General features: G+C 41.7%; 1 protein-coding gene and 1 pseudogene across 1 annotated transcript in view; one reads left to right on the top strand and one right to left on the bottom strand.

Moving 5' to 3' along the window:
- Positions 1 to 13,332: 13,332 nt before the first annotated feature.
- LOC127666261 (60S ribosomal protein L31-like) lies at positions 13,333 to 13,722 on the bottom strand (annotated as a pseudogene).
- A 4,533-nt stretch (positions 13,723 to 18,255) lies between these two features.
- The window catches only part of Map3k7cl (MAP3K7 C-terminal like), a 44,699-nt gene continuing 37,272 nt past the window's right edge, over positions 18,256 to 25,682 (top strand). The window contains exons 1-2 of the mRNA XM_052159075.1: positions 18,256 to 18,700; positions 20,988 to 21,096. Of these exons, the coding sequence (XP_052015035.1) occupies positions 21,027 to 21,096 (70 nt within the window). The 5' untranslated portion in view covers positions 18,256 to 18,700; positions 20,988 to 21,026. The remainder of the gene's footprint in view (positions 18,701 to 20,987; positions 21,097 to 25,682) is intronic.

Genomic DNA, 25,682 nt, shown 5'->3' with positions numbered 1-25,682 from the left:
TCTATGTCATCCATCTTGGCGCTACTCCTCACGAATGGTGTCTGCACTCTCTGAGGGTTGGGATAGATAAAATTGCAAAGCATGGAACACACAGTGTGCTAAGTGCTTTAGCATGAAAAGGAATAAAAGACAGAATTGTTGACCACACAGAGAAGATGGCAGCAGTGAGGGAGTCGATGCTCAAGCCACAAAGTTGGCCTCAAAGCTGGGGTGTTTAAAGACACTGGGGGGACAGCGACTCCACTGAGCGGACAGGTGGAGCCTGGGAAGAACCGAGAAGAGAACACAAATGAGACAGGGTTGGAGCTCAGGGAGTTATTCTCTAGGAAAGTGTAACTCAAATTGAGTTTTGAAAATAAGTTTATTACATATTCCTCACCTTTTATTTGCATGTGCATGGGCATATGTGTGTATGTGTGTGTGTTGTGTGTATGTGTGTGTGTGTGCATCTGCATGTCTGCATGTAGAGGTCAGAGGTTTGTAAGGTGATGGTAGTCAGATAGTCTAAGCACTTCCTCTTCCCAATGACGCCGTCAGACCTCCTCCTGCAGTGCCTGGAGATAGGCTGCTCTTTCCTCTTGACGACACAGGGAGTCACTCTTCTCATCTGAAGGGTCACTTGCATTGGGACATTCTGTTTCCTGTGCCTCAGGCTGGCTCTTGCCTGGTTTACGCATTGACTGTCTGAAAATAGTACTCAGTATGATTTTTAAAGTTTATCTTACGGGTTGGAAAGGTGGATGTGTGCTCACAAGCACTTGCTACTCTTGTATAAGACCTGGGTTCAATTTTCAGCACCCACATAGTGGATCACAACTGACTGTAACACCCTTTTCAGGGGAATCAGACACCCTCTTTTAGCCTCTGCAGGTACCAGGCATGTCCATGGCACACAGACCTACCTGTAGGCAAAACATTCATACACATAAAATGAAAATAATAAGAAACAGCTAAATAAAATGATCTTAATGCCAAGATTCAGTTGATATTTGTACAACTATGAAACTAGGCTGGAATAACTTTTTCTTTTATTTATTTATTTATTTATTTATTTATTTTTTATTATTTTTTTTTTTATTTGGTTTTTCGAGACAGGGTTTCTCTGTATAGCCCTGGCTGTCCTGGAACTCACTCTGTAGACCAGACTGGCCTCTAAACTCAGAAATCTGCCTGCCTCTGCATCCCAGAGTGCTGGGATTACAGGCGTGTGCCATCACCACCCGGCACTTTTTCTTTTAAAGTTTAAAAATTAGGTCTGTTTTCTTTTGTTTGACTTTGTCTAATGAGAGAATATGTGCCTGTGTGTATGTGTATGTGTTCATGTGTGTGTGTGTGTGTGTGTGTGTGTGTGTGCGCGCGTGCCAAGAAATAAAGAAAAAAAGCCATTAAGGACAGCTCAACATCCTTTTTGCTTTGATATAAACTTATATAGAACAAAACACACATATCTACATGCATACTCCCTGAATTTCTGACAAATGTGTAGGTCGGTGGCCCCCATGTCTCTGCCGTGATTCAGACCGTCATTATCACACACACGAACATGCCTGAAGGTCTCTTCAAGACCACCCTCACCCTGCCCTCTAGAAACTATCAACTCTCATTTTTTTCTTACCTTCAATTATGTTTGTCTGCTTTAGAATTTCACATGAAGTTGGTGGTGGTGGCACACGCCTATAATCCTAGCACTCTGGGAGGCAGAGGCAGGCAAATTTCTGAGTTCGAGGCCAGCATGGTCTACAGAGTGAGTTTTAGGACAGCCAGGGCTACACAGAGAAACCCTGTCTCGGGTGGCAGGGGGTGGAGGGGGGATCCAAAAAAAAAAAAAAAAGAATTTCACATGAAGGAGGCCATATAGTATATACTCTTCTCTGAAAAGTTTCATGAAAGCAAATGCTTGTGATATCTATCTCATGTCTTGCATGCATGAATAGTTTGTTCCTTTTCATTGATGGACAGTAGTCTACATGAGTCTACCACAGAATTTGTGTTTATTGTCCTACTGATGAAAATCCACGAGGCTTCCTGTGTGGAACTATTATGGGAAAAACTGTCATGAATATTTCACGGATATGTACAGTTTAAAAAGTTTATTTATGGAGGCTGGAGAGATGGCTCAGCAATTAAGAGCACTGACTGCTCTTCTGAAGGTCCCGAGTTCAAATCCCAGAAACCCATGGTGGCTCAAAACCATCTGTAATGAGATCCGACGCCCTCTTCTGGAGTGTCTGAAGACAGCTACAGTGTACTTACATATAATAAATAAATAATTTTTTTTTAAAAAAAGTTTATTTACATTTCTGTGCATGTGTGTTCATGCCACATACATACAGGCATCTGTGAAAACCATAAAAGGGCATCAGATCCTCTGGAGCTGGAGTTAGAGATGGTTTTGAGATGTGGGCTCCTAAGTCATGTATCCTGTCTGTTACATTCATTTTTTGTTTGCTTTAAACATGTTTGGGGTATAAAATGCAAGGATTAAAATTTATTTCTTAGGTAGGCAAATGTTTCCTTCTAAAAGAAGCTCTCAGATCTTTTTTTCAAAATGGCTCTAACCATTTTCCTTTTTGCAATAATGTATAGGACATCCAGATGTTCCATATACTTGTGACACACTGTTGTTGAAGTCAGTCTTTTTCCACCATAGTCATTCTTGGGTGTCTACATGTCTACATCTACATGTCTACATTTACATCTACGTCTACGTCCACATCTATGTCTATGTGGTGAAGGACCCACTGTAGTAACTATTTGCATTTGATTGCTTCTTGAACAAACTCCTAGCAAATCTCTCAAATCTCCCTCTTTCATTACCATCACTTGTATGTGAAGCCATGAATTCCAGCAGTTTGGGGGATTTCATAGTGAAATCTACTTTGATTTGTTCTTAGCCTTCTTGTACTTTAAATGTATTCAGCTGTCTCTGGCTATATCACTTCTTACCATACTTCTAAGTTCCTGCTTGCAAATTTTATTTCTATTTTCTTTTCCTTGTCTTTTTTATCCTTGTGAATTTATGCCTAAAAGCAAGCCAAAACCAATAAGAAACAGATAAAGCAGCAGCAGCAGCAGCAGCAAGAATTGCCTTAGTTGAGTTTTGGAACTAGGAGATATTTATGCTTCTATTTACCTGGAAGTGCCTTTATGAATGGGTGTGTATGTGTTGGGTCATAAATTATTATTGGACATAAAGGCTATGGGAAGATAAATGCTATCTAGGACACATTAATGGCATGCAATGGCTGGTGGACCTGACCCATCATTCTGGTATGCTATATGAGTTGGTTCAGTGAGTGATGGGGTTAATTCTAGGTGGAATTTATACATGGGGAAGCCCAATAATATACTCTGAACTTTATTCTGAGACAATTACAAAAACATATAGCTAGAAAACATATATTCCTTAATTAAATGTATATGTCTCTTTAATTCAATTCCACAGATTAACTCAGCTACTCCATTTCTACCAATGCAAAAAAGGTGAACTAGAAGAGGACCAAGCTGGGGTTGGAAAAATCACAAGTTTGATGTTAAGCTATGTTTATAGCCTTTCTGAAGAAGAATAAATGAGATTTGGCTGATAATTTTATGTAGAGAGATGAGAAAAGAAGACCGCAATTTCAATGAGATGGGAAAATTTTCTATCTTATTTTCAAAAGTTAGATGTTATTTATCCTTTCTGTCGCAGGGCCATGGTTTGCTTTCAAAGGTAGCATTTGGTGGTATGCATGCGCATTTATAGAGCACTGAGTTGGCGAGGTTGGGACCTACTGGAAATCTCTCTAAAGTGTGGATGTGGACAGTGGGTTCTCTGCCTATGTCCTTTTGTTCCATTGTCTACAGTTTCCTGAAAAAGGCATTCAATTCTATTTTTAGTTTTTATAACGATTCTATTTTATTCTAACAGTCTGTGCTTCTCTGATTTTCTATAGAGACGTCACAGTAAATTCTTATGCAAGGAATAACTCAGGATTCAGTTTAATGGAGGAAGCCGTCAGATTTATATTCACCCTCATTAGCTTGTTGAAATGAGTGAGCCCTTTTCTAATTCTTCAGACCTTACATTTTTCCTTTATTAAGAAAGAGCTTCTGAAGCCAAAGATCCGAGAAGATCTGACCAAAGTTAAAGTAAATGGACCACTTAACTCATGAGGTCACAGTAGCTTTGGCTGCCTTCACAAGAGCTGTCCCAGATCAAGATAGTCAGTATTCTAGCCTGGAGGGGAGAGGGGCTCATGAACCTTCACTCCTAGGGGAGGGAGGAGGTGTTTACAGTTAATGATTTCTGGGGAAGGAGAGTCAGTGTTCGTTAAGAGTGTGGCCCCTGGTAGGTTGACCATACACTCCCGTGGATGGTTGCATACCCAGGAGAGAATAGGCAGTACAAAGAGGACTTAGTTTTTTTTAAGAGTCATGAAGTTGGGAGGGTGTGGGAAGAGGGGAGATAGATCTGGGAGTAACTGGGGTGAATCCGATCAGAATACATTGTATCACATTCTCAAAGAATCCCATCAGAATACATTGTATCACATTCTCAAAGAATTAACAAAAATGATTAAAGAAAAAAGAGGAACTTCTTGAGAAGTTCAGACGATAAGAAAACATCTCCTTCAAAGGCATCTTTAGCCCTGAGAAGGATTTTGGTGTGTTGTTGAGGAGATTTATTTTTGGCAGCAAATTGAGTGTAATTTCTGAGTTCTGGAACATCGAGCAAATATCTGAAACTTTCTAACTCTCTGTTCCTTTATAAAATAGGAATGCTTAAGGGTGGCCTTGCGCACTGAATAATTGACAGAGATAGCTGAATGTCTGGCAGTTAGTGTTTGCCTCATGTACACAATGTCTCACCCTTATCTTATACCATGTTTCATGAGACCGATACATTGTATCCATTAAGGTACTAGCCTAGAATTTTAGAATTTCCTTTTTCCTAACAGCTTCTGTACTTCCTGCTCCCCGTACCTTTCTGTTCCCTTCTTCCTTTATTTCCTCCCCACTTCCTAACATAAACATCTTTCCATACTCAACCTCACAGGTGAATCCACACACGTCTCCCCTGACAAAGCGTTCCCACCCTTAACTATAGTGAGGTCGGGGACACTGGAGCTTGACCTAAGGACTCAGGGACGGGTTCTTCTCTTCCCTTGGGTTTATAAATCTAGAGACATGTGTAGGCAGGTAGTAGCCCCAATGGGAAAACTCCATCTGGAAATGGAATCAGCACAGACTAAAGTTGTCCTCGAAGGTAAAGAAAGTCAGTTTATATGACTTTTTTTAATTTTTTTTTTTTTTTTTTTTTTTTTTTTTTTTTTTTTTTTTTTTTTTGCGATTTGAAGAAGGTCCCTGAATTTCCCAGGTTTTTGAGCCAAAGTGTGCCCTTTGGTAGTTAAGGTAATAATAACTTGGCTAGCAACAATTCAGAAGCTGAAAAGTAGATTATTCAGATCTATCTTTTTTATTTCCCATCATTCACTTGTGAGGTGTTTTTTTTCTCTCTCTTGAAATAGAAGGGCTTATATACAAAGATGCACACCTCAAAGGCAGCAGGCTATTGTAACTACTATTGATTGTCAACTTGACAAGCTCTAGATTCACTTTGGAGACATTAGTTCCTAGATTCAGTTAGTTTGGGGTTTTTAGGAACTGTTCAATGGATTTCCTTAATAATTCTCAGTAACCATAAGACCTTAGAAATGAAATGTCTCAAGTCACAGAGAATGTAACCTTTTAAGGATCAGTTCTAAGAGGTTTGTGTTTGTTGCTAAGCTTTAGATGTGGTTAGAAAAAGTCAGGAATAGGAAGTGCTCATAGCTGTCCCTTTGGTGTGTTGCTCTGCCAGGGATATCATGGGCACCAGCCCAATACGGACTTCTAAGGCCATAAAGGTGAAGCCACAGAAGGACACAGTCCTCACGTGTGATGTCCTGTTGGCAGGAAGAAGCCCACGGACCATGCATATCAGAATGTGTTCTGTGTTTAAGCTTTGTTTGTGCATTTGTTTCATCTCAAGAACGCACTATGCTCAGTTGAATTGTACTTCAAAAGTGTCTTGTTTGTGTTTAAATCATTGTCTTGATTTTATAAGAGCTCTGTAAGATTATGTGTAGTATTACACTTATGCTTACTACACATAATTGAAATTAGAATCTAGATCAAAACTGGAGGCCTCAATACTTTGTTTTCTGTGAAGTATGTTTTAAAAACAGTGCAGGGTCTGGAGAGATGCTCAGAGGTTAAGAACACATGCTCCTCCATAAGGCCTGGGCACCCAATCCCCAGCACCCATGTGACTGCTCGTAACTGTCTATAACTCAGTACCAGGTATCTGACAATCTCTGCTCGCCTCTGCAATCTCTAGGCATGTATTTGTGTATTTGATACACACACACACACACACACACACACACACACACACATGCAATAAAACACCCATGCACATAAAGTAAATAAATAAACTCAGACCAGAATGTACCAAATTTTCTGTGTTCAATTGTCAGTTTATAGTGAAGATGTAGAAAGAAACATGTTAAAAGACATGGGTAAAAAGATGCCCGATCATACTACAGGGGCACATGCTCCACTATGTTCACGTCAGCCTTCACTGTGATAGCCAGAAGCTGGAAACCACCCAGATGTGCCACCACAGAAGAATGGATACAGAAAATATAGTTCATTTACACAATGGAATACTACTCAGCTATTAAGAATGAGGACATCATGAGTTTTGCAGGCAAATGGATGGAACCAGAAAATATCATCCTGAGTGAGGTAACTCAGCCCCAAAAGGACATGCATGGTACGTACTCATTAATAAGTGGGTATTAGCAAAAATAGTACATAATACCCAGGATACAATCCATAGAACTCGAGAAGGTTAACAAGCAGAAGGGTCCAAGTGAGGATGCTTCACTCCCACTTGGGAGGGAGAAGAAAGCAATCACAGGAGGGGGAGGGAAGGACGGACCTGGGTGGAGAGGGGACCGGGAAAGGGGACCACGATCAGTTAAGGGTGAGATGTCCTGAGGGCCAGCAGAAAGAATGGAAATATGCAACCTCAGGGGATGGGAGGTGAGGAGCCCCTCTAGAAAGTACCAGAGACCTGGGAGGTGAGAGACCCTTGGGACTCAAAGGGAAGGACATTAGATGAAGCGCCCTGCAGTGGGAAGAGGTAATTCATAGAGTCTACCTCCAGTAGAAAGACAGGGCATCAAGCTGAGTCAAAATTCTGACCCAGAATTGTTCCTGTCTGCAGGGAGTAAAATGGAGAAGAGACTGAGGGAAAGGCAGTTCAGTGACCAGTCCCAACTTGGGATCCAGCTCAAGGGGAGGCCCCAAGGCCTGAGACTATTATTGAGACTATGGTGTGCTTACAGACAGGAGCCTAGCCTGGCTGTCCTCTGCTAGACCCAACAAGCAACTGAAAGAGTCAGATGCAGATACTTACACACAGCCATTGGACCAAAGTCGGGGACCCCTTGGTTGAATTAGGGAAAGGCTGGAGGAAGCGGAGGAGGAGGGCGACCCCACAGGAAGACCAGCAGTCTCTACTAACACGGACTCCTGAGAGCTCTCAGACACCGAGCCACCAACCAGGCAGCATACACGAAATGGTCCGAGGCCCCACATATCAGCAGAGGACGGCCTGGTCTGGCCTCAGTGGGAGAAGATGCACCTAACTCTTGAGATACTTGAGGCCTCAGGGAGTAGGGAGGTCTGGTGGAGGTTTTGGGGCACATCCCCTTGGAGACAAGGAACTATGAGAGGACATACAGGAAGGGGTGCAATGACTGGACTGTAAAAAAAAAAGCAATAATAAAAAGACATAGGTGTATGTGAGAAACTATAGGGTTATTTATTTAACAGATTTAAAATTGTAAAAAAAAAAAAGTCGAAGGTGGGTAGTTACAGACTTTTTAAAAAATGTAAGAAACATAACAACTTACTACACTTGGATTTTAGATTAAAAATTAAACATGAATTGAGAAGAAAAGGTATAAGAAAAGTAGAAGTTTGAACAGTGACTGGATAATAAATTAATCACAAAACTAATGACTCCAGGAAATTCTTTTCATGGTAGTTGCCTGATGTGATAGTACTCTTTGGTTATGTTAAAAAAAAAAAGCATTGCTGTTGCCTTTTGGGCGAATACATTAGAATATTTACAGATGATTAAAAAGTCTAGACTATACTTAGGATAACATCTAGAAAAGTAACTCTACTTATATTGTAATAAAAGACAAAATTATTAGTTATTTCTTTTAGGCCTAGTTATTCCTTTTATGTTGTATTATTGGGAAATATGTGGATTGTTGGATTATATAAGATAAACATGATTTTCTTATCAGCTAAGAAAGTTAAAGGAAATTTCATTTTCTCTCCAAGAGTCTGATATCTAAGCTGTCTCCAGAACAGGAACACAAATGTCAAGTTTAATCAACAGCAACTAAAAAACTCAGAGAGTATAAGGCCTTTTAATTTTTAGATAAACCAGTTTTAAAAGCCTGAGACAAAACATCACAAAATTCTGGTTAGGAAATTCCTGATGTATCCAATGTAGGCTTGATAGCTAACTCTTCCTAGATCAAAGGCTCAGATGAAATCTTGCTCCACCATCTACCTGGTGGGGTCCAACACCTAGAAATGGCTCTTAACCATTTTTAAATACTGAAAAAAATCAATGGAGGAATAAAATGTGTGACATTTGAAAATTGTAATAAATGCTAATTTTATTGTCTAGTGTGCAGTTTTCCTGGAACTCTTCTGGACAAATTTATTTACTGTTTTCCAAATAAAATTGTATTGGAGTCCTTCCAATTTGTCTGCTGTCTGTGCCTACCCATCTAGGCTGGGGATGAGTGATTACAACCAGGGTCGAGCGCCTTGAGAAACTTACCCAGGCTATTCATTCCTTGACTCTTTTTTATTCTAATGAAAATGCATTCTTGTACCAATTTGCAACCCCACCAGCAGTGGAGGAGTGTTCCTCTTTCTCCGCACCCTCTCCAACACCTGCTGTCTCCTGAATTTTTAATCTTAGCCATTCTGACTGGTGTAAGATGAAATCTTAGGGTTGTTTTGATTTGCATTTCCTTAATGACTAATGAAGTTGAGCATTTTTTAAGATGCTTCTCCGCCATCCGAAGTTCTTCAGGTGAGAATTCTTTGTTTAACTCTGTACCCCATTTTTTAATAGGGTTGTTCGGTTTTCTGGAGTCTAACTTCTTGAGTTCTTTATATATATTGGATATTAGCCCTCTATCTGATGTAGGATTGGTGAAGATCTACCGCAGGAACAGTCTGGCGGTTCCTCCGAAAACTGGGCACCTCACTTCCAGAAGATCCTGCTATACCACTCCTGGGCATATACCCAGAGGATTCCCCACCATGTAATAAGGATACATGCTCTACTATGTTCATAGCAGCCCTATTTATAATTGCCAGATGCTGGAAAGAACCCAGGTATCCCTCAACAGAAGAGTGGATGCAAAAAATGTGGTATATCTACACAATGGAGTACTATTCAGCCATTAGAAACAATGAATTCATGAAATTCTTAGGCAAATGGATGGAGCTAGAGAACATCATACTAAGTGAGGTAACCCAGACTCAAAAGGTGAATCATGGTATGCACTCACTAATAAGTGGTTATTAACCTAGAAAGCTGGAATACCCAAAACATAATCCACACATCAAATGAGATACAAGAAGAAAGCAGGAGTGGTCCCTGGTTCTGGAAAGACTCAGTGAAACAGTATTTGGCAAAACCAGAACGGGGAAGTGGGAAGGGGTGGGAGGGAGGACAGGGGAAGAGAAGGGGGCTTACGGGACTTTCGGGGAGTGGGGGGGGGCTAGAAAAGGGGAAATCATTTGAAATGTAAATAAATTATATCGAATAAAAAAATAACAATAAAAAAAGAAAAAAAAAGAAAATGCATTCTTTTTATTATATAATAAATCTCTATTGTAATTTCTCTCCCTCTTGTCTCCTGTTCCTCTGCTCTTCCCCTCCCCTCCAGATCCATCCCTTTCTGCTTCTCATTAGAAAAAAGAACGAGCTTCTAAGAACCAAACATTGCAAAATAAAATATAATAAGATGAAGCAAAACCTGGTATATCGAAGTTGGACATGGCAACCCAACAGGAGAAAAAGAGTACCGAGAGCAGGCACAGGAGTCAGAGGCCCACTCTTTCTCATAGTCACGCATCCTATAAGAATACTTAGCTACTAGCTATAATATATATGCCGAGGACCTGGTGTCGACCTGCGTAGGCTCTGTGTTTGCTGCTGCTGTCTCTGCGAACTCACACGTGCCTTGCTTAGTTGATTCAGAGGCTCTGTTTTCTTAGTATCCTTTATCCCCTTTGATCCTTACAATTTCCTCTTCCATGGAATTGATCCCCTGATCCTTGAGGGATTTGATAGAGACCTCCAGTTTAGACACACTCTCTCTCCATGTCTGTGGGTCTCTGCTTCTGTTCTTATCTGTTGCTAAAGGAAGCCTCTCTGGGGATGACAGGATAAGGCACCGATCTATGAGTATAACGAATTATCATTAAGAAGTATTTTATTGTTTTTTTTTCAGTCCATCAGTTTTGTTTTACCCTAGGTCTTTGAGATATTTAGTCTCTAGTCCTTGGTTACCTAAGCATTTTCAGGTACAGGTTTATTCTCATGGAACGGGCCTTAAGTCAAATCACACATTGGTCGGCTGCGCCCATAAATTCTGTGCCACCATTGCCCTAGCATATTTTGCAGGCAAGGTTGTAGGTCAAAGATTTTGTGGCCTGGTAGGTGTCTACCTTTCTCTTTCTGTAGCCTGCAGAGTACTTTCCCACACCAAAGAGACTAGAACATAGCATAAAGACTCTAGGTAGGCACCAGCTGGAGTTCTGCATGTGCAATGAGTTGTGTGAGTGCTGCCCTCAGCAATGGGGTCCTGCTGTCTATTTGCAGAGAACAACTCTTTGTCTTAGCCTCAGGCTTGGCTGTTTGGGTAGTTCCATTGGAACCCCTCAGACAATAACTCAATGAATACAGTCTGGTCTTGTCAATGGAAGCCTCACCTAGCTTTATGTTCAGATGCTAGTTGAGACTAAGTATACCCTACTACCAAGCATCTTCATTAGGATACCTTTATAGGTTCCAGGAAGTTTCCACTGGGCTAGGTTTCTACACTACCCCTTACGTGCCCCCCAATTCCAACTGTTTCTCTCCACACTCTCCTCCTCTATCTTTTCCCTCACCAGGTCTCCCTAGTCCAATCCCCACATATCTCCAGTCTACCTATAAAATCTATTCTATTCCCCTCCCATGGAGATCCATGTCTCCCTCCTTTTTTACATAACCTCTCTGGCTCTACAGACTATAGCTTGGTTATCATTTACTAAATGGCTAATATCTACTTCTGAGTGAATGCATACCATATTTATCTTTCTGGGTCTGGGTTAACTCACTAAAGGTAAATTTTTTATTACTTCTATTTGCCTGCAAATTTCATGATGTCATTTTTTAAAAAGCAGCCGAGTAAAATTCTACTGTGCAAATGCACCACATCATCTTTATACAATATTCTGTTAAGGAATAGCTCAGTTCCCGTTTCTGGCTATTACAAATCAAGCCACAATGAAAATAGTTGAACAAGTGTCCTGTGCTAGAATGGATCATCGTTTGGGTATATTCCCAGGGGAATAGCTGGATCCTGAGGTAGATCAATTCCCAGTTCTATGAGGAACCCACCACACTGATTTCCATAGTGGCTGTACAAGTTTTCAGTTCCACCAGTAACGGAGCAGTGTCCCCTTTGCTCTACAATCTTGCCAGAATGAGCTGTCACTCGTGTTAGCGATCTGAGCCATTCTGATAGGTATGAGACGGAATCTCAGAGTCATTTTGGTTTGCATTTCTTTCTATTTCCTCGTCTTCAGTGTTCCCTGAACCTTAAAACAGGTACTGTAAATGATCTTCTTGTGAATATAAGAGTAACTGAAATGAACGGTACATCTCATGCACACATACACACAAGCTTAGAGACTCTCCATGAAGACGGGACAGAAAGGTCTCTGTGAGTTTGAAGCCAGCCTGGTCTACATAGTGAGTTTCAAGACTGTGAGACCCTGTGCTGGAGAGAGAGGCAGGGGAGGGGCATGGAGAGGGAGGCATGAGGTTGGAAGAGAGACATGGGCAGGTTATCTGGGAGATCTGGGAATTCTCAAAGAATAAGAATATTTTAAGAGCAAAACAATAAGAAAAGAGGAGAAAAAGATCATACAAGGCAAAAGACTGGGGAAAGAGCTGTTACATACTATTTTCTGGGTGTGATGTGTCATGATCTCACCACTGGAGTTGCCTTTAGTGAGCACACACACACACACACACACACACACACACACACACACATGTTCTTTATTCTTTGCTTTTAAACAGTAGCCTTAATTGTATTTGTTCTTTGGCAATTTCCCACATGTGTATAATGCATTCTGATCACTCTCAGTTCTCTTCTATTTCCCGTTCCCCCATTACCACCCTGCTCACTTCAAGTCTCTTTCCTACGTGTGTGTATTTTTGTATTGTTATCTATTGAATTTAATCAGGGCCATATCTTTGACCATGGGCCCATCTGTGGGGACAAATTAGCCACTCCTTCCCCAGAATTCATCACAGCCAATAAATAGTTCAGCAAAGAAGATAGGGTTCCCAGTGAACCCTTCCCTGATCCGTACATGATTGACTATAAATATGTCAAGTCTTACCCAGGCTCACTAAAGGCAACTCCAGTGGTGAGATCACGACACTCACACCCAGAAAATAGTATGTAACAGCTCTGTCCCCAGTCTTTTGCCTTGTATGATCTTTTTCTCCTCTTTTCTTATTATTGTTTTGCTCTTAAAATATTCTTATTAATTCTTCAAGAATTCCCAGATCCAACACCTACCCATGTCTCTCTTCCAACCTCATGCCTCCCTCTCCATACCCCTCCCCTGCCTCTCTCTCCAGCACAGGGTCTCACAGTCTTGAAGCTCACTATGTAGACCAGGCTGGCTTCAAACTCACAGAGACCTTTCTGTCCCGTCTTCATGGAGAGTCCGTAAGCTTGTGTGATGTGAGCATGAGATGTACCGTTCGTTTCAGTTACTCTTATATTCTTTCTGTTTCCTCGTCTTCAGTGTTCCCTGAACCTTAAAACAGGTACTGTAAATGTTCTTCTTGTGAATGTTTCCAATTTTCCCCCCTTAGAATAATGATGATTTCTGGCATTCTTGTATACATTTATATTAACTCCTGTAATCTTTTTTTTTTCAGTTCTGCAACTTTATTTGGCATTCAGCAGGTTAGCTCTCATCCACATTGACCATCTGTAGATTTTTGAATGAGGTAACAGGCATGTAAGTTACCAATGTGTAGAGCTTGTTTGATGAATCCTCATCCTCATTACATTTTCTAGACAAACGCACTCAGATGTGATACGGAACATTCTTTATTCCCTTGGCCCGGACAGCTTTATTGAGCCTGGTGTCAATGCGCATATCTGGAGTCCCCATATCTTTCATGGCAAACTTCCAGATTTCTTTGAGTGCCCGAGGAGCACGCTTCTTGAAGCCCACTCCATGGATGCGCTTGTGAATGTTGATGGTGTGTTCTCGGGTCACCGCCTCGTTGATGGCAGAAGGGCCCTTCTTCTCACCATCCTTCTTTTCGGGAGCCATTCTGCCAGGCCCAAATTGGAAAGGAAGGGCGCAAGGGATTGTGGGAAGGAAAGTCAAACTCCTGTAATCTTAATAATGATAAAGTATCCCCCAGTTTGTATCTGGGGAAAACAAAGCATAGATTATTTGATTGAACCAGATCAACCAGGAGAACCAGATTGGGACCTTAGACAGCCAGATTCTTAGATTCTTCAGTGGTGTGTGTTGGCTCTGACTTTAGGGAGAAAAACAGGGACTGAGTGATGGCGGTTATGGCTGTGTTCCAAGGCAGTTTTATATACACAGAGAACAGCCTGGGTTGGACTCATAGGTCACAGTTTTCCACTTCCCATCTTTCTTTCCTCAAGTCGAAACACCGAGTGGACATCATCATCTTCTTTTAGTAAAGTTCATAAAGGAGAAACTTCTGAGACAGGATGTTCAGTGTTTTTTGCCCTCGTTCTAACCTTGAGCTTCACAAAAAAACAACCATCTAAAGTTGGTCATTCTGCTAACTGAAATCCTCAAGTGAACTTGGATTTGTAAAAGCAAGCCTTAGTCTCCTTCAGCGTGAAAGGTGGTAACAAGATATGATCAGAAATTCTTAAATAAAAAAAAAATCTATTCTCTTGGGGGCGGGTGTGTTCAGTGCTTAAGATCATGCTTGCTCAGATGACCTAGTTTGGTTCTTAGGACCTAAAAAGTGGCTCACGACTGCCTGTAATTCCAGCTCCTGGAGAACCCGTGCCTCTTCTGACCTACAAGGGCTCCTCCACACATGTGGTGTGCATATTCACACCCAGGCACACACACATGCATATAAAATATATTTTCAAGAATCCATATGATTTTGCACATCATCTAAAAGGATAAAAGCAAAGCCAATGGGGCAGTGCCTTGCGCTTACTCTTGGCCCTTGAAGCTTGTGTCGAATTTTCCTCCTGTTACAGTGATTAACCAAAAAGAAGCAGGAAGAGGCTCTGGGGACTTGTGGCTTGACTGTGGTCAGGGGCAGGAGGAGAGGCTGGCCTGAAGATGACCTTACCATGTAGCGACCATGCTTCCTAAGCAAACAAGCAAGTTAGAGGAAACAGTGCTCTGGAAGATACAAAACTTTCACAAAATTCCTGTATTGTATTGAGAAATTTATATCACCAAATTAGGATAATAGTCTATACTATGAGCATATCCAAAATCCTAATCAGAAACAAACTCATATGTGAACATATTATGGTCCCCTTAGTTCTGGGCTGGTCTGGGACCTATTTTGTAGACAATACTGGACCTGAGTTCACAGAGATCTTTTTAGCTTTGTTTCCTAAGTGCTGGGATTAAAGGCATGCATGTGACGCCCAGGTCAAAGTCCCCCACTGTTTTTTTTATTAAAAAAAAATAACTCCCCCATAACAATGTTCTAATTTGTGTCTGGTATGTTTCCAAAGGCCTATGTAATGTAGGCTTGATCCCCAGCTGGGCACTTGAGAGATTGTTGAAATTTCTCCCTTTGCTTCATTCCGTGAGGGAGAACAGCCTTCTCCACCCATTGCTCCGGCAATGATGTACTATCCTGCCACAGGAGCCATCCAATGGGCTGGAGTGACTGTGGTCCGAGGCTCCCGAGACCCTGTCACAAAATAAGCCCTTCCCTTTTCCCTTGATTTGTCTCAAATGTCATGTTATGGCAATGAAAAGCTGACTAACACGAACAATAAAAATACTTACTGGTGAGAAGAATGAAACAACAAACAGTGGGTAATAGTATCACTCAGACACATACGGTTGATTGCTAATATTTTCATGTGCACACACATCCTTTCTGGATTGAATTTCTCTCTCTACTTTTTTTTTTCTTTTGCATTCCTAAAGTGCCATCTGGGTTATTTTAGGTTTCAGTTGTGGGACTTGATTTCATTCGTGTTTCCTATTTGTTGCTCGGATGTGTTTTGAGTAATGAGTCCAGATGTGCACCATCATTCCTAAGGTGACAGAAGAGTTAGTTGATATTATGGTCGGAAATATTTCAATTTATATTATCAGGCTCAGACACAGCATACTTAGACTATCTAAATAGTCTAAATAAGAAAAATAAGACGTCTTTTATTTATTTATTCTTTACTCACTGTTGTCAAGTTATCCTTTGTTGAAATCTTTTCCACTGTAGCATCCGGCTCACCTCTCTCTCTCTCTCTCTCTCTCTCTCTCTCTCTCTCTCTCTCTCTCTCTCTCTGTCATCTTTGACTGTTAGGAGATGCAGCCGTGAGTGTTGTAGACCATGAGCTGGGATTGTTTTCGTAACTCTAGGACATGGAGATGTTGCCTGTGTCAGGTACATGATCACAAAAGGAGATGATTCCTATGTATTTAATATGAATTGTCACTTTAAATCCAGATGATGAGGCTGGAGAGATGGCTCAGCAGTTAAGAGCACTGACTGCTCTTCCAAAGGTCCTGAGTTCAAATCCCAGCAACCACATAGTGGCTCACAACCATCCGTAATGAGAGCTAATGCCCTCTTCTGGAGTGTCTGAAGACAGCTACAGTGTACTTACATATAATAATAATAATAATAATAATAATAATAATAACAATAATAATAATAATAATAACAACAATAATAATATAAACCTTTAAAAATAAATCCAAGTTAAAAAAAAGAAAAAAATAAATCCAGATGATGGTAATTGAGGAGTGTAGAAAGGAGAATTAGCCAACACGGGATATGGCTGCGATTTAAAACAAGCTGAGAGTGTTTTGTTAAGCAGTATATCTTGTGCATGCAAAAAATGCATTTGCCCCTCTCACCTCTCCCTTCAGCTAATGAAACCCACACAGCGACAACTGTTCCCTCATCATCAGCTTTGTAAACTTTCCCGTGAGCGTTCAGCAGCCCTCGCTGTGCCTCTTTAAATCAGGATGTGATGTGCACACACCTTTTCAGTGCGATGCATCAGGTGTGTTTTTGACATGTGTAACTTATTTTTTTTTTGCAATTAAGAATTACAGATTTATTTTTTGTGACTCTTTGGCTATTGTCCTTGTGTATCCTGACAGCATCAGGATGGGTGGTAATGAAATGCCAGACTGCTAAAATAAATGTTTTGGACTTAAAAGAGTAAATAAATGCTTCTTTGGGGATATTAGGAAAAGGAAAAAGAAAGGCGCTCTCTCCGTCCGTCTTTCCATCCCTGACTATCAGTGTCTCTGCACTCCAGTTGCTAGCAGCACTGAGAACTGTAGCAACATTAATGCCACCATCAGCTCCTCCAGAGGCAGGCCTAGGGGCCTGAGGTGGGAGTCACTAAAGATATGCTACCGCGTTCCTTTTCATTGGTTAAGGCCCTAAGAAAGTCATCTTGTAAGTCTGAAAGATTAATTGGCTCTCATGGTTTCGAAGGCTGTAGCCCATAGTCCCTTCGTCCTATTTCCTTTGGGCCTATGAAGAGGCAATTTATTATGGATCATGTGGTGTAAGAAAACTACCCCCATCAATACATCCAGAGAGCAAAGGGAGAGAAAGAGGAGGGTCTGGGACACCAAGATCTTTAAGGGCACACCTCCAGTCACCTAAGTGAGACCCTAAGTGAAGGTTTCCATCACTGCCAAATCATACTGTAGACAGCAGAGCAAGCCTTCCATGGGCCTTTGGATGGCGTTTAAAATGCAAGGCATAATTATTTACTTGCATTCAGCATATAAACAATGGGCAACTTTGACATCTTAGAGGTTGAATGTATCACCCATCATCGTCATGTAAACCTGGATGCTAGACAGACCTTGGAACACTTGCGATCGATGGGTCACATGATAAGAATATGTTTGGTTTAGTCAGAAATGATCAAATTGTATTCGAAAGTTCCTTTATTATTTTGTATTCCCACTAGAAGTGGGCGAGAACTAGCATTCTTCTCCATATATACTTCATCACTTGCTGTGGGTTGTGGACAGTAGGAACCGGTACCGAGCAATGTCCCATTATTTCAGTGTGCGGCTCTCTAATGACACAAAAGCTGATCATATTTCCATAGGTTAACTTGTTATCTGTTTACCTTTGCTGAAAAAGTATCTGTTCAGAACTCTTGACCATTCCCCCCTCCCCTTTCCCCCTCCCCCTCCCCGACTGGATTGTTCCCTCTCTGTCCATTTTTAAGTTTTCTTTGCATATTTTGGATTCCCCTGTGCATTTTGCAAATGTTTTCTTTCAATTTGTGGCTTGTCTTTGCAGTCTCTTAACGTTATTTATATTTAACTATTTAACCTTAACATCATGGTTCAGTTATTTTTAAACACCCAAGGCATCCAAGTTCACAACTGTAAAGAGAAGTTTGAAGGATCTCGATGTTCCCGGTCGACCACTGACCTCTTTTGTGAACGCCTGCCTTTGTAGAGTGGACCAAGTCATCCAGCTCAGGCCCAGCTCAACCTCAGACCTCACCTTCTTAATGGGATCATCACCGCGACGATCTAAGGGCCAGCCAGTGGCCTGTCCAAGTTGGCTGGGTCTAGCTGAGCTGACATTTTTGCTGACTAGAGTCATGCTATCTTTGCCAGTTCGCTGGAATAGACACAGACACGGATTGGGTCACCACGAAGACATTCCTGTCTTGTGAAGCAAGTCTGTTTGTATTTTAGGTCTGCCAGGACTAATGAATTAAAACATTTGGACGCTCTACAACTTGCTGTTTATCAATGCTTCTGACAGGAGGAGGGTTTTTCTTTTGCTCTTGCTTTTTCTAGAAACATGACAACATCCTGGCTGTCGGAGTGGCAAGGAAAGGAGAGAGGGGCTATGCGAGGAAACGGAACAGGGAGGTCCCGTGGGATGGGACGCTGGGGTCCGGCGCAGAGCAGGTAGTGTGCACGCTGGGCAGCTGTCTCTGCTCCTCAGAGTGTCCGTGGCTGCTATGCAGCAGGTGCAGACTGCTCTCTCGCTGAGTCTTGACTCCACAAACTCAACGACTGGCCAAGGCAGTGGCTGGCCCTGGATTACACAAGCGCAGACTCTCAACTAAGTGAGGTAAGGCAACAGGTGTGAAACTCAGCTAACCGCGCTGAGCTGAGCACCCGCAACTTAACTAAAGGCTCCGTTATAGTGTCCGGGGAAGGACCCAGCAGCCGCTTTCCCCCGGAGGTGGCGATGGAAAGGCAAGTATGGATGCTGTGTGGAACTCACAACCTTCCGGGTCTGGACATCATCCTTTCGGAGGCAGACCGATATTTTTCTCTTGTCTTGCCCTTAGTTGTGATGATTGATTTCATTCCCCTAGCTTGAAACCAGAGCAGAGGTCTGTTTAGTAAACCCAGGAGGCAGATTTCTGTCTCCTATGCTTCATTTGTTGACATAAGAAAGTGGGAAGGGATGTACCTGAAGAGGTGTGAGCTTCCCATCGCTAGAAGTCACGCTCAGGCAGACTGGACACTGTAGGATGCACAGAAGCAAGAATTTCCCTTTCGGCTACAACTCCCTAAGCTTCTTGTTTGTTTTGTCCAATCTGAGACCATCTGTGCTCTTTCTTCAGAAACAGGTGGTTAAGAGACTCCCGATACCAAGCCGAAGAAACTACCCAGAAATGTGCCAGACGGTTGTTTTTTTGTAAAAGAGAGAAGTCCCGTGTTAAGTCATAGCCATTTCAGGATACCATCCTTTTGTAACGTAAAGTTATGTGCTGGGGTGTGTAGAATGTCCAGCGTTCAGAGCTATTGCGCGGATTAGCTTAGTGGGCTCAACAGAATTCTAAGTGGCTCATAAACATTTGCTGTGTTTGTAAGCTTTATCGGATGGCTAATATAAGCCTGTTTTCTCTCAGGATGGTACCTAATGGTACCAGATGGTTCCAAATGTGTGTACATCTGAGTGTACTTGTACAAATGTAGGCCTTGAACTTGCCCACATAAGTAATTGTGAAAACAAACCCCAGTGTTCTGGATACTATTTTTAGACACAGAAAAGCTATGGGAAAGAGTAAAAAAAAAAAAAAAAAAAAAAAAAAAAAAAAAAAAAAAAACCTGACCATGAGAAAATATTCTGCTATGGTGGTTCCCAGGATCCTGCCAAGGATGGCTAAAGACATTATTTATATTTTGCCATTTTTGGAGACATTTTCCTTAAAATATCATGCAGGTTTTTTTGGGTTTCTGCCTACATGAGATGAAGAGGACAGAGTTTAGGAGAGGCATGACCTAAAATAGACATGTTAATATGGGATGTTTTCCACGAATGCTGTCTAAGTTTATTAACTAAGTAATAATTTAATAAATGGAGCCAAACACTCATGAGATGCTTTTGGGTGTTTTGTTTTTGTTTAAGAGAGGACTTCAGGGAGCTTCGAACTCACGACTTAGTAAATATTATCTTGGATCAGCTGATCCTCCTGTGTCCACAGGTGCTGGTAATTATAACCATGTGCCCTATGGCCAAGTTATGTTTTGGGTTGTACCCTGCAGTTAAATGACACCTTAGGCACAAGTGTTTGATAGACGTCTAGGTCATCAGATAGTTAAGAATGTAGTTTTTATACCACAGCTCTAAGGTGGTGTAAAATGGTTTGGGCTTACTTTAAATGATATCCATCCTTTACTACCTTCCAAAGGAAATGTTGTATTTAATTCAGGCTTTGTGTGCATGGGTGCTTGCGTGTCTGCATGACCGTGCAGGCGTGCACATGCACGCAGAGGCCACGGGCCGACCTGCGGAGCTATTCCTCTGGTTTTGTCTTCCTTTTTCGTTGCGGCCTGGTCTTTCACTAGTAAGTGGTGCTTGCTCCCAATCAGGCCAGGATAGTTGCCCCAGGGGCCTCAGAGATCTGCCTGTCTGTGTCTCTCCATCACTGAGGTCACAAGTTCGGACCGCCAGGCCCCTTGTTTTGACAGGAGAATTGAACTCAGATCCTTCTGCTTGCATGACAAGCATTTTGCCAGCTGGGGTCTCTCTTCATCCCCTACGAATGGAAAAGCAGCTTAGTTTGAAGCCATCTGACAGTCTATTAAGGCTGTATCTTTTTAAAGTGTTGTCTCCAATTAAAAATAATAGGTGGCCCTCAAAACCAAGATTCAACTGGTCAATGGAAAGAGATACTGAAACTATGAAATCGGAAACTTTAAGCCATCTTTCATTCATTCTGGATGTCTATTACCAAAGTAATTTTTTTTTTTGCAGAAGAGAGAAAAAAATTAAAATGGACCAGGTACGTACTTACAATGTGGACAAGGCAACTTACTAAATCTCCCTTCTTATTTCCGAAGGTCTCTGGCGTGCCAGGCTGTGACGCTGGGTAACTGACAGTGGCTATCTCTTGTCCTTGCAGCTGGAAGACCCAGGAGAAGGCCGGGCCTCAGGTGCCCACATGATCAGCACAGCCCGGGTGCCTGCAGACAAGCCAGTCCGCATCGCGTTTAGCCTCAGTGATGCCCCAGGTACACTTGGCTTCGGGGAAGGGGGCTGCCTCCTACACTTGCAGGATTTTCACCTTATCTGTGATTCCACAGAGAATGTTCAAAATTGCATGTTTGCATGGCCTGACGAGAAGGTGTATGATACCCCACCACACCCTCTTAGATGTTCCGGAAGTGCTTCTAGAACCTTCTTCCCCCTCACCACTGCCACCTCCTCCTTTTCTCGTTCTACCTTTCCTTCAGGATAAGAATCGTGGAGCTATAACAACTTCTAAGGATAGCAAACGATGTCATTGTAAAAATGGCCTGAGGAAATGTTTATTAAGAGCTGGCAGTTGGTTAGAGAATATAAAAATATCACGGTCCCCATTCCAGCCACCCGAGTGCGAGGTTGGTGTCTCACTGGTGTTCCCACACTTCCGGCTAAACAAACAGACTTCACCAGGAATGATGGATGGGGCAGGTGAGGAGGGGCCTCTCTAAATAGCAAGGTCTGAGGTGAGCCTGCCATATTTAGAGCCTTTTGTCATAGCTCCCCTCAGTGACCTCTTAACACGCATATGGAATTGCACCATCCCTGAGCAAGGGGCCCAAGTGGTGGGAGGTCACAGGGACTATGAAAGGAAGGTCTGCTCTACACCTGGCATGGGCCGTTGCTCTTAGTCTAATGTCGCCTGTTAAAAAGATCACCTGCTCACACACTACCATTTATACCTCAGGTCTTTGACCTCAGGCCAAAGAATTTCTTTGACCTCAGGTCAGAGAATGGAGTCTCGTTTTCTCTGTTATTCTCTCTCTCCCTCCCTCCCTGGAGTGTCTACATAGGAGTGATGTTTTAAAAATTAGTGCTGCTTCAGCACTGAGGTGATAGCTTGGCCAGTTAAGTGCTTGCCACCAAACACAAGGACCTGAGTTCAGTTCCCTAGAGGCCTTAGGCAAAATCTGGGCGTGGTGTTGGTGCTCACACGTAAATCCAGCATTGGGGAGGTAGAAGCAGAAGGGTCCCTGGACTCTGTCCCTGCCGACCCAATGCGTCCCGGGATAGTAATAGATCTTGTCTCGAAGAACAAGGTGGGTGGCACTTGAAAAATGCCACCAAGGTTGTCTTCTGGCCTCTACACACACACACACACACACAACTAATGTGTGAAAAGTGGCAGAATAATTCCAAAAGAAATGTAAAGTAAGGAATTTGGTGCTAGAAATTCTGGTATGATACACTTATATGCTAGATGCCAGGTGATTATTCATCTACCCTAAAGTCTCCCAGATCTTAGTTACAGTACAGAATGTAGTGGAGTATAGAAAGGTGAAACCTTGACTCTTCATTATATATTTTTGGACACAAATACCTTTAATGTACCATGTCTCCCACTCAAGGGTTATTCTGTAAGAAACTGGTGAGAAGAAACATCGGCGCTAGGAAGAAGAACACTGACATAGAAATAAACACTACCATTCTGATTCTCTTTGCAGTGGGAACTTATCTATGTTCTTTGTGCGAGTTTAAACGATCATATAACACAGGCACAAGTATTCCATACCTTCAGGGTGGAATTCTGAGGCCGGGTACCACATTGTTAGGTAAATAATGGAGTTATGATCCAACCCCAGGTCCTTAGAAGTCCAAATTCCTTCATTATATCTTGTTGCTTCTCTAAAAAGTACAAGAAAACCTTCCTGTTTTTAAAGACATTTCAAAGCTCCAACATTTCAAGGAATGGCCTATATACAACAAGTAGACCTCAAGACACACACGTGCAAGTTCATAATCCAAGGATGAAGGAGATGTCTAATTTACCTTCTTCTAAACATGTCTCATAGGCACAGAACATGCCCAATTATAGTAAATAGGGTTACAAATGAAAATCTCAGTCTATGAAGCTTGGTTTACTTGGATTATTCAAGTAAACCTATTACATAATTTTGTACAAAACAAAGAAATGTACCATATCAGAAAAGAGTCATAGAGATGTGAGTCTCATCTTTGGGCTGGGCAGATTAAGTTTTCTTTGAGGTCCAAATGTATACCAAGATTTGCTTGGCACTGTCTCTGAACTCTCATGACCCCCAGCTGAGAGTTTTTGAGCATTTTTAATCAATACATTTGCATTAACTTTCAGTCTCCTTTTTTCTCTTTTCAGTGTTTTTGAAATGTCCACTTTTGAAATTTGTTGTTCTTAACAGATATGTTTAAAGTAACCCTTACCCTCTACTTCCACACGAGGATGCATAGGAAGGCTTATAAAGAATCTATCATGAATAATTATTTTAGCTTTATGATCGATGTGTCTCCATTTGTCCAGGAAGGCTGTCTGCCTGTAGAATCTAAAGCAGTGGGTAGTAGTTCTTATTGTTTCTCAGTCTAGCCCGAGTACATCCCTTGAGAGCATCCACCAAGAACATAAGCTTAGAAAAACAAAAGCTAAAGGACATGAACTCGTGAGGAAGATGGGTTGGCAGAGCTAGGGGGACTCAAAGAAAAATATCAGGGTAGAGATATGCTCTATATACACTGGGTAAGTGTGTAATTTATCAAAGAATGAATAAACATGTTAAGAACAAAGAACATAGGTATAAAGGTTCTAACCCTATAAATACTGATCTTATAGACTTGTCACTTTTCTATGAAGACAAAGGAAGCCCTCTTACATGTTTATACATATTAAATGTGCAACATTTCAAGGATTGGTCAGAGCAAAGGGCTTGGAAAATTTCCATGAAGACAAAGTTGTTAGTTCACCAAAAGATGCTTTGCAGCTATTTGGGACACTCCCTCTGAATTCTTGACTAAGGAGTGTGTGGTCTGACCCTCAAGTGCACAGAGTAACATTTGCCATCATGCAAGCTGTACATGCCTTCTGAATTCCAGGCTGTCCATCCTGTGGACCACATATTTAGGAAGAAAAAAAAACAAAGGGAAATATCCTACACTTTCATAGCAAGTGGGTAAAGGAACGTGGCATTTTGAGGAGGTATTAATTCCACACCGTTAGATATGTTATGGATGTATATGCAGAGTGAAAAGGAAAGGAAGACATCTTTACTTGTGAATGCTGATGATATATTTGTTTTTCTTTTTGAGGATCATTTATACTTTGGCAATTTTATACATGTAAAAATTTTATCTTGATCATATCTCTTCATTTCTATTACTTTGTTTATTTACACGTGTCCGTGCTACCCTGAGAGTAGAAGTGGGCACTGCATCTCTTAGAGCCAGAATGATGGGCATTTTCAGGATACACTGTAGCAGGGATGCTGGGATTAGAATTCTGGTCCTGGGAATTGCACAGGAACAGTTCTTAACCAGTAAGTAATTCACCTCTCTGGCCCCCATGAATTCATGTCTTATAGGACTAATATAGTTACTATTCCAGTAATTTTAGGGTGTCTTAGCATATATTCCTGAGACATTTACTGTAGAAGTTTAGGGGTTTGGAGTTAGGGAAGGGTAAGTTTGGACTCATTTACATAGTGTGATCTGAGGTAAGTTAGGTTATTCAGGCTTGTTGAAATTTGATTTTTCTTGAGTTGTATATGGAAGGAAAAATGAAATGCCACCTTATAGGTGAAACATTTAGGCAAATACTTAACCCAAATTAAATATTCAAGTTGTCCCCATAATTATGGTAACTTATGGTGGAGTATTAAGACAAATATAAACTACTGGGGCACATGTGCCCTGTGGACACCCCCACACTGCTTCTTGATGCCAAGATTTACTCCACAATGCAGCTGCCTGCTGTTGTTTGGAGATTAGAAATCCAGTGAGTGACTAATGCTATTGCCTCTCTCAGAAGCTGACTTTTCTTATCTCCTATGCCTCCTGTATTATGCCAAGGCTATTAGGATGCACACAGCAGGGGGGTAAGATATGATGCACACTATGAGACAAGACATGAATCCCTCACCCCCCCAAAAAAACCTTAGAAGTCTGAGATTTGCTTATTTTTAGTCCATGTTATCTAGAGAAATTGGCAAAGCCCTTGGAAGGAGCTGCCAAGAAAAAGGAGGTAAATTATAGAAAGGTGTCATCTCTAGGTATAAAGGATGTACGTGAGAAGTCCGTCTTTTAGCAATTTCTCTTCCTATTGCTTCCAAGCAGAAATTGTGAGAAAACCTAAGAGTGGGAAGCGTGTGGTGTATTCAGAAAACACTAAACCACGGTCTGTTTGCACAGATGTTGATATATACAAAAGGGTATAAATTTGGTGGAAGAGTCTAGAATGTGGAGGGCAGAGAGAATGGAAGAGGTGCTCTATAGCAGCACAAAGTGCTGTGAGCCTGGGTTTAGGATGCAATCATGGAGTTTGAAAAAGGTTTTGAAGAAACGATTGACTTTTGAGAATGAAGACTGATGATTGTTCATTGATAGAAATCGAGGAACTGGGCTTCACAGTTTCCGTGGACACAGGGAACTTCCATATAACACAGGCTTTGAGGAGAAACATATGGAGTCCTATAAAGTAGTCATCTTGTCCAGACCTCTGTCCTTCAGAACTAATACTTAGGTAATTGTAATTCCTGGAGGCAGCTATGCCTGCCTTCAATACGGTAGCGATGAGTTTAGCTACTGCTTCAGTTCCAGGCAGGTCTCTTGTGGG

This window comes from Apodemus sylvaticus, chromosome 15, assembly GCF_947179515.1.
Source record: "Apodemus sylvaticus chromosome 15, mApoSyl1.1, whole genome shotgun sequence".
Classification (NCBI taxonomy): domain Eukaryota; kingdom Metazoa; phylum Chordata; class Mammalia; order Rodentia; family Muridae; genus Apodemus; species Apodemus sylvaticus.
Note: the sequence above shows the minus strand (reverse complement) of the source record. Positions and strands in the feature narration are given on the sequence as shown.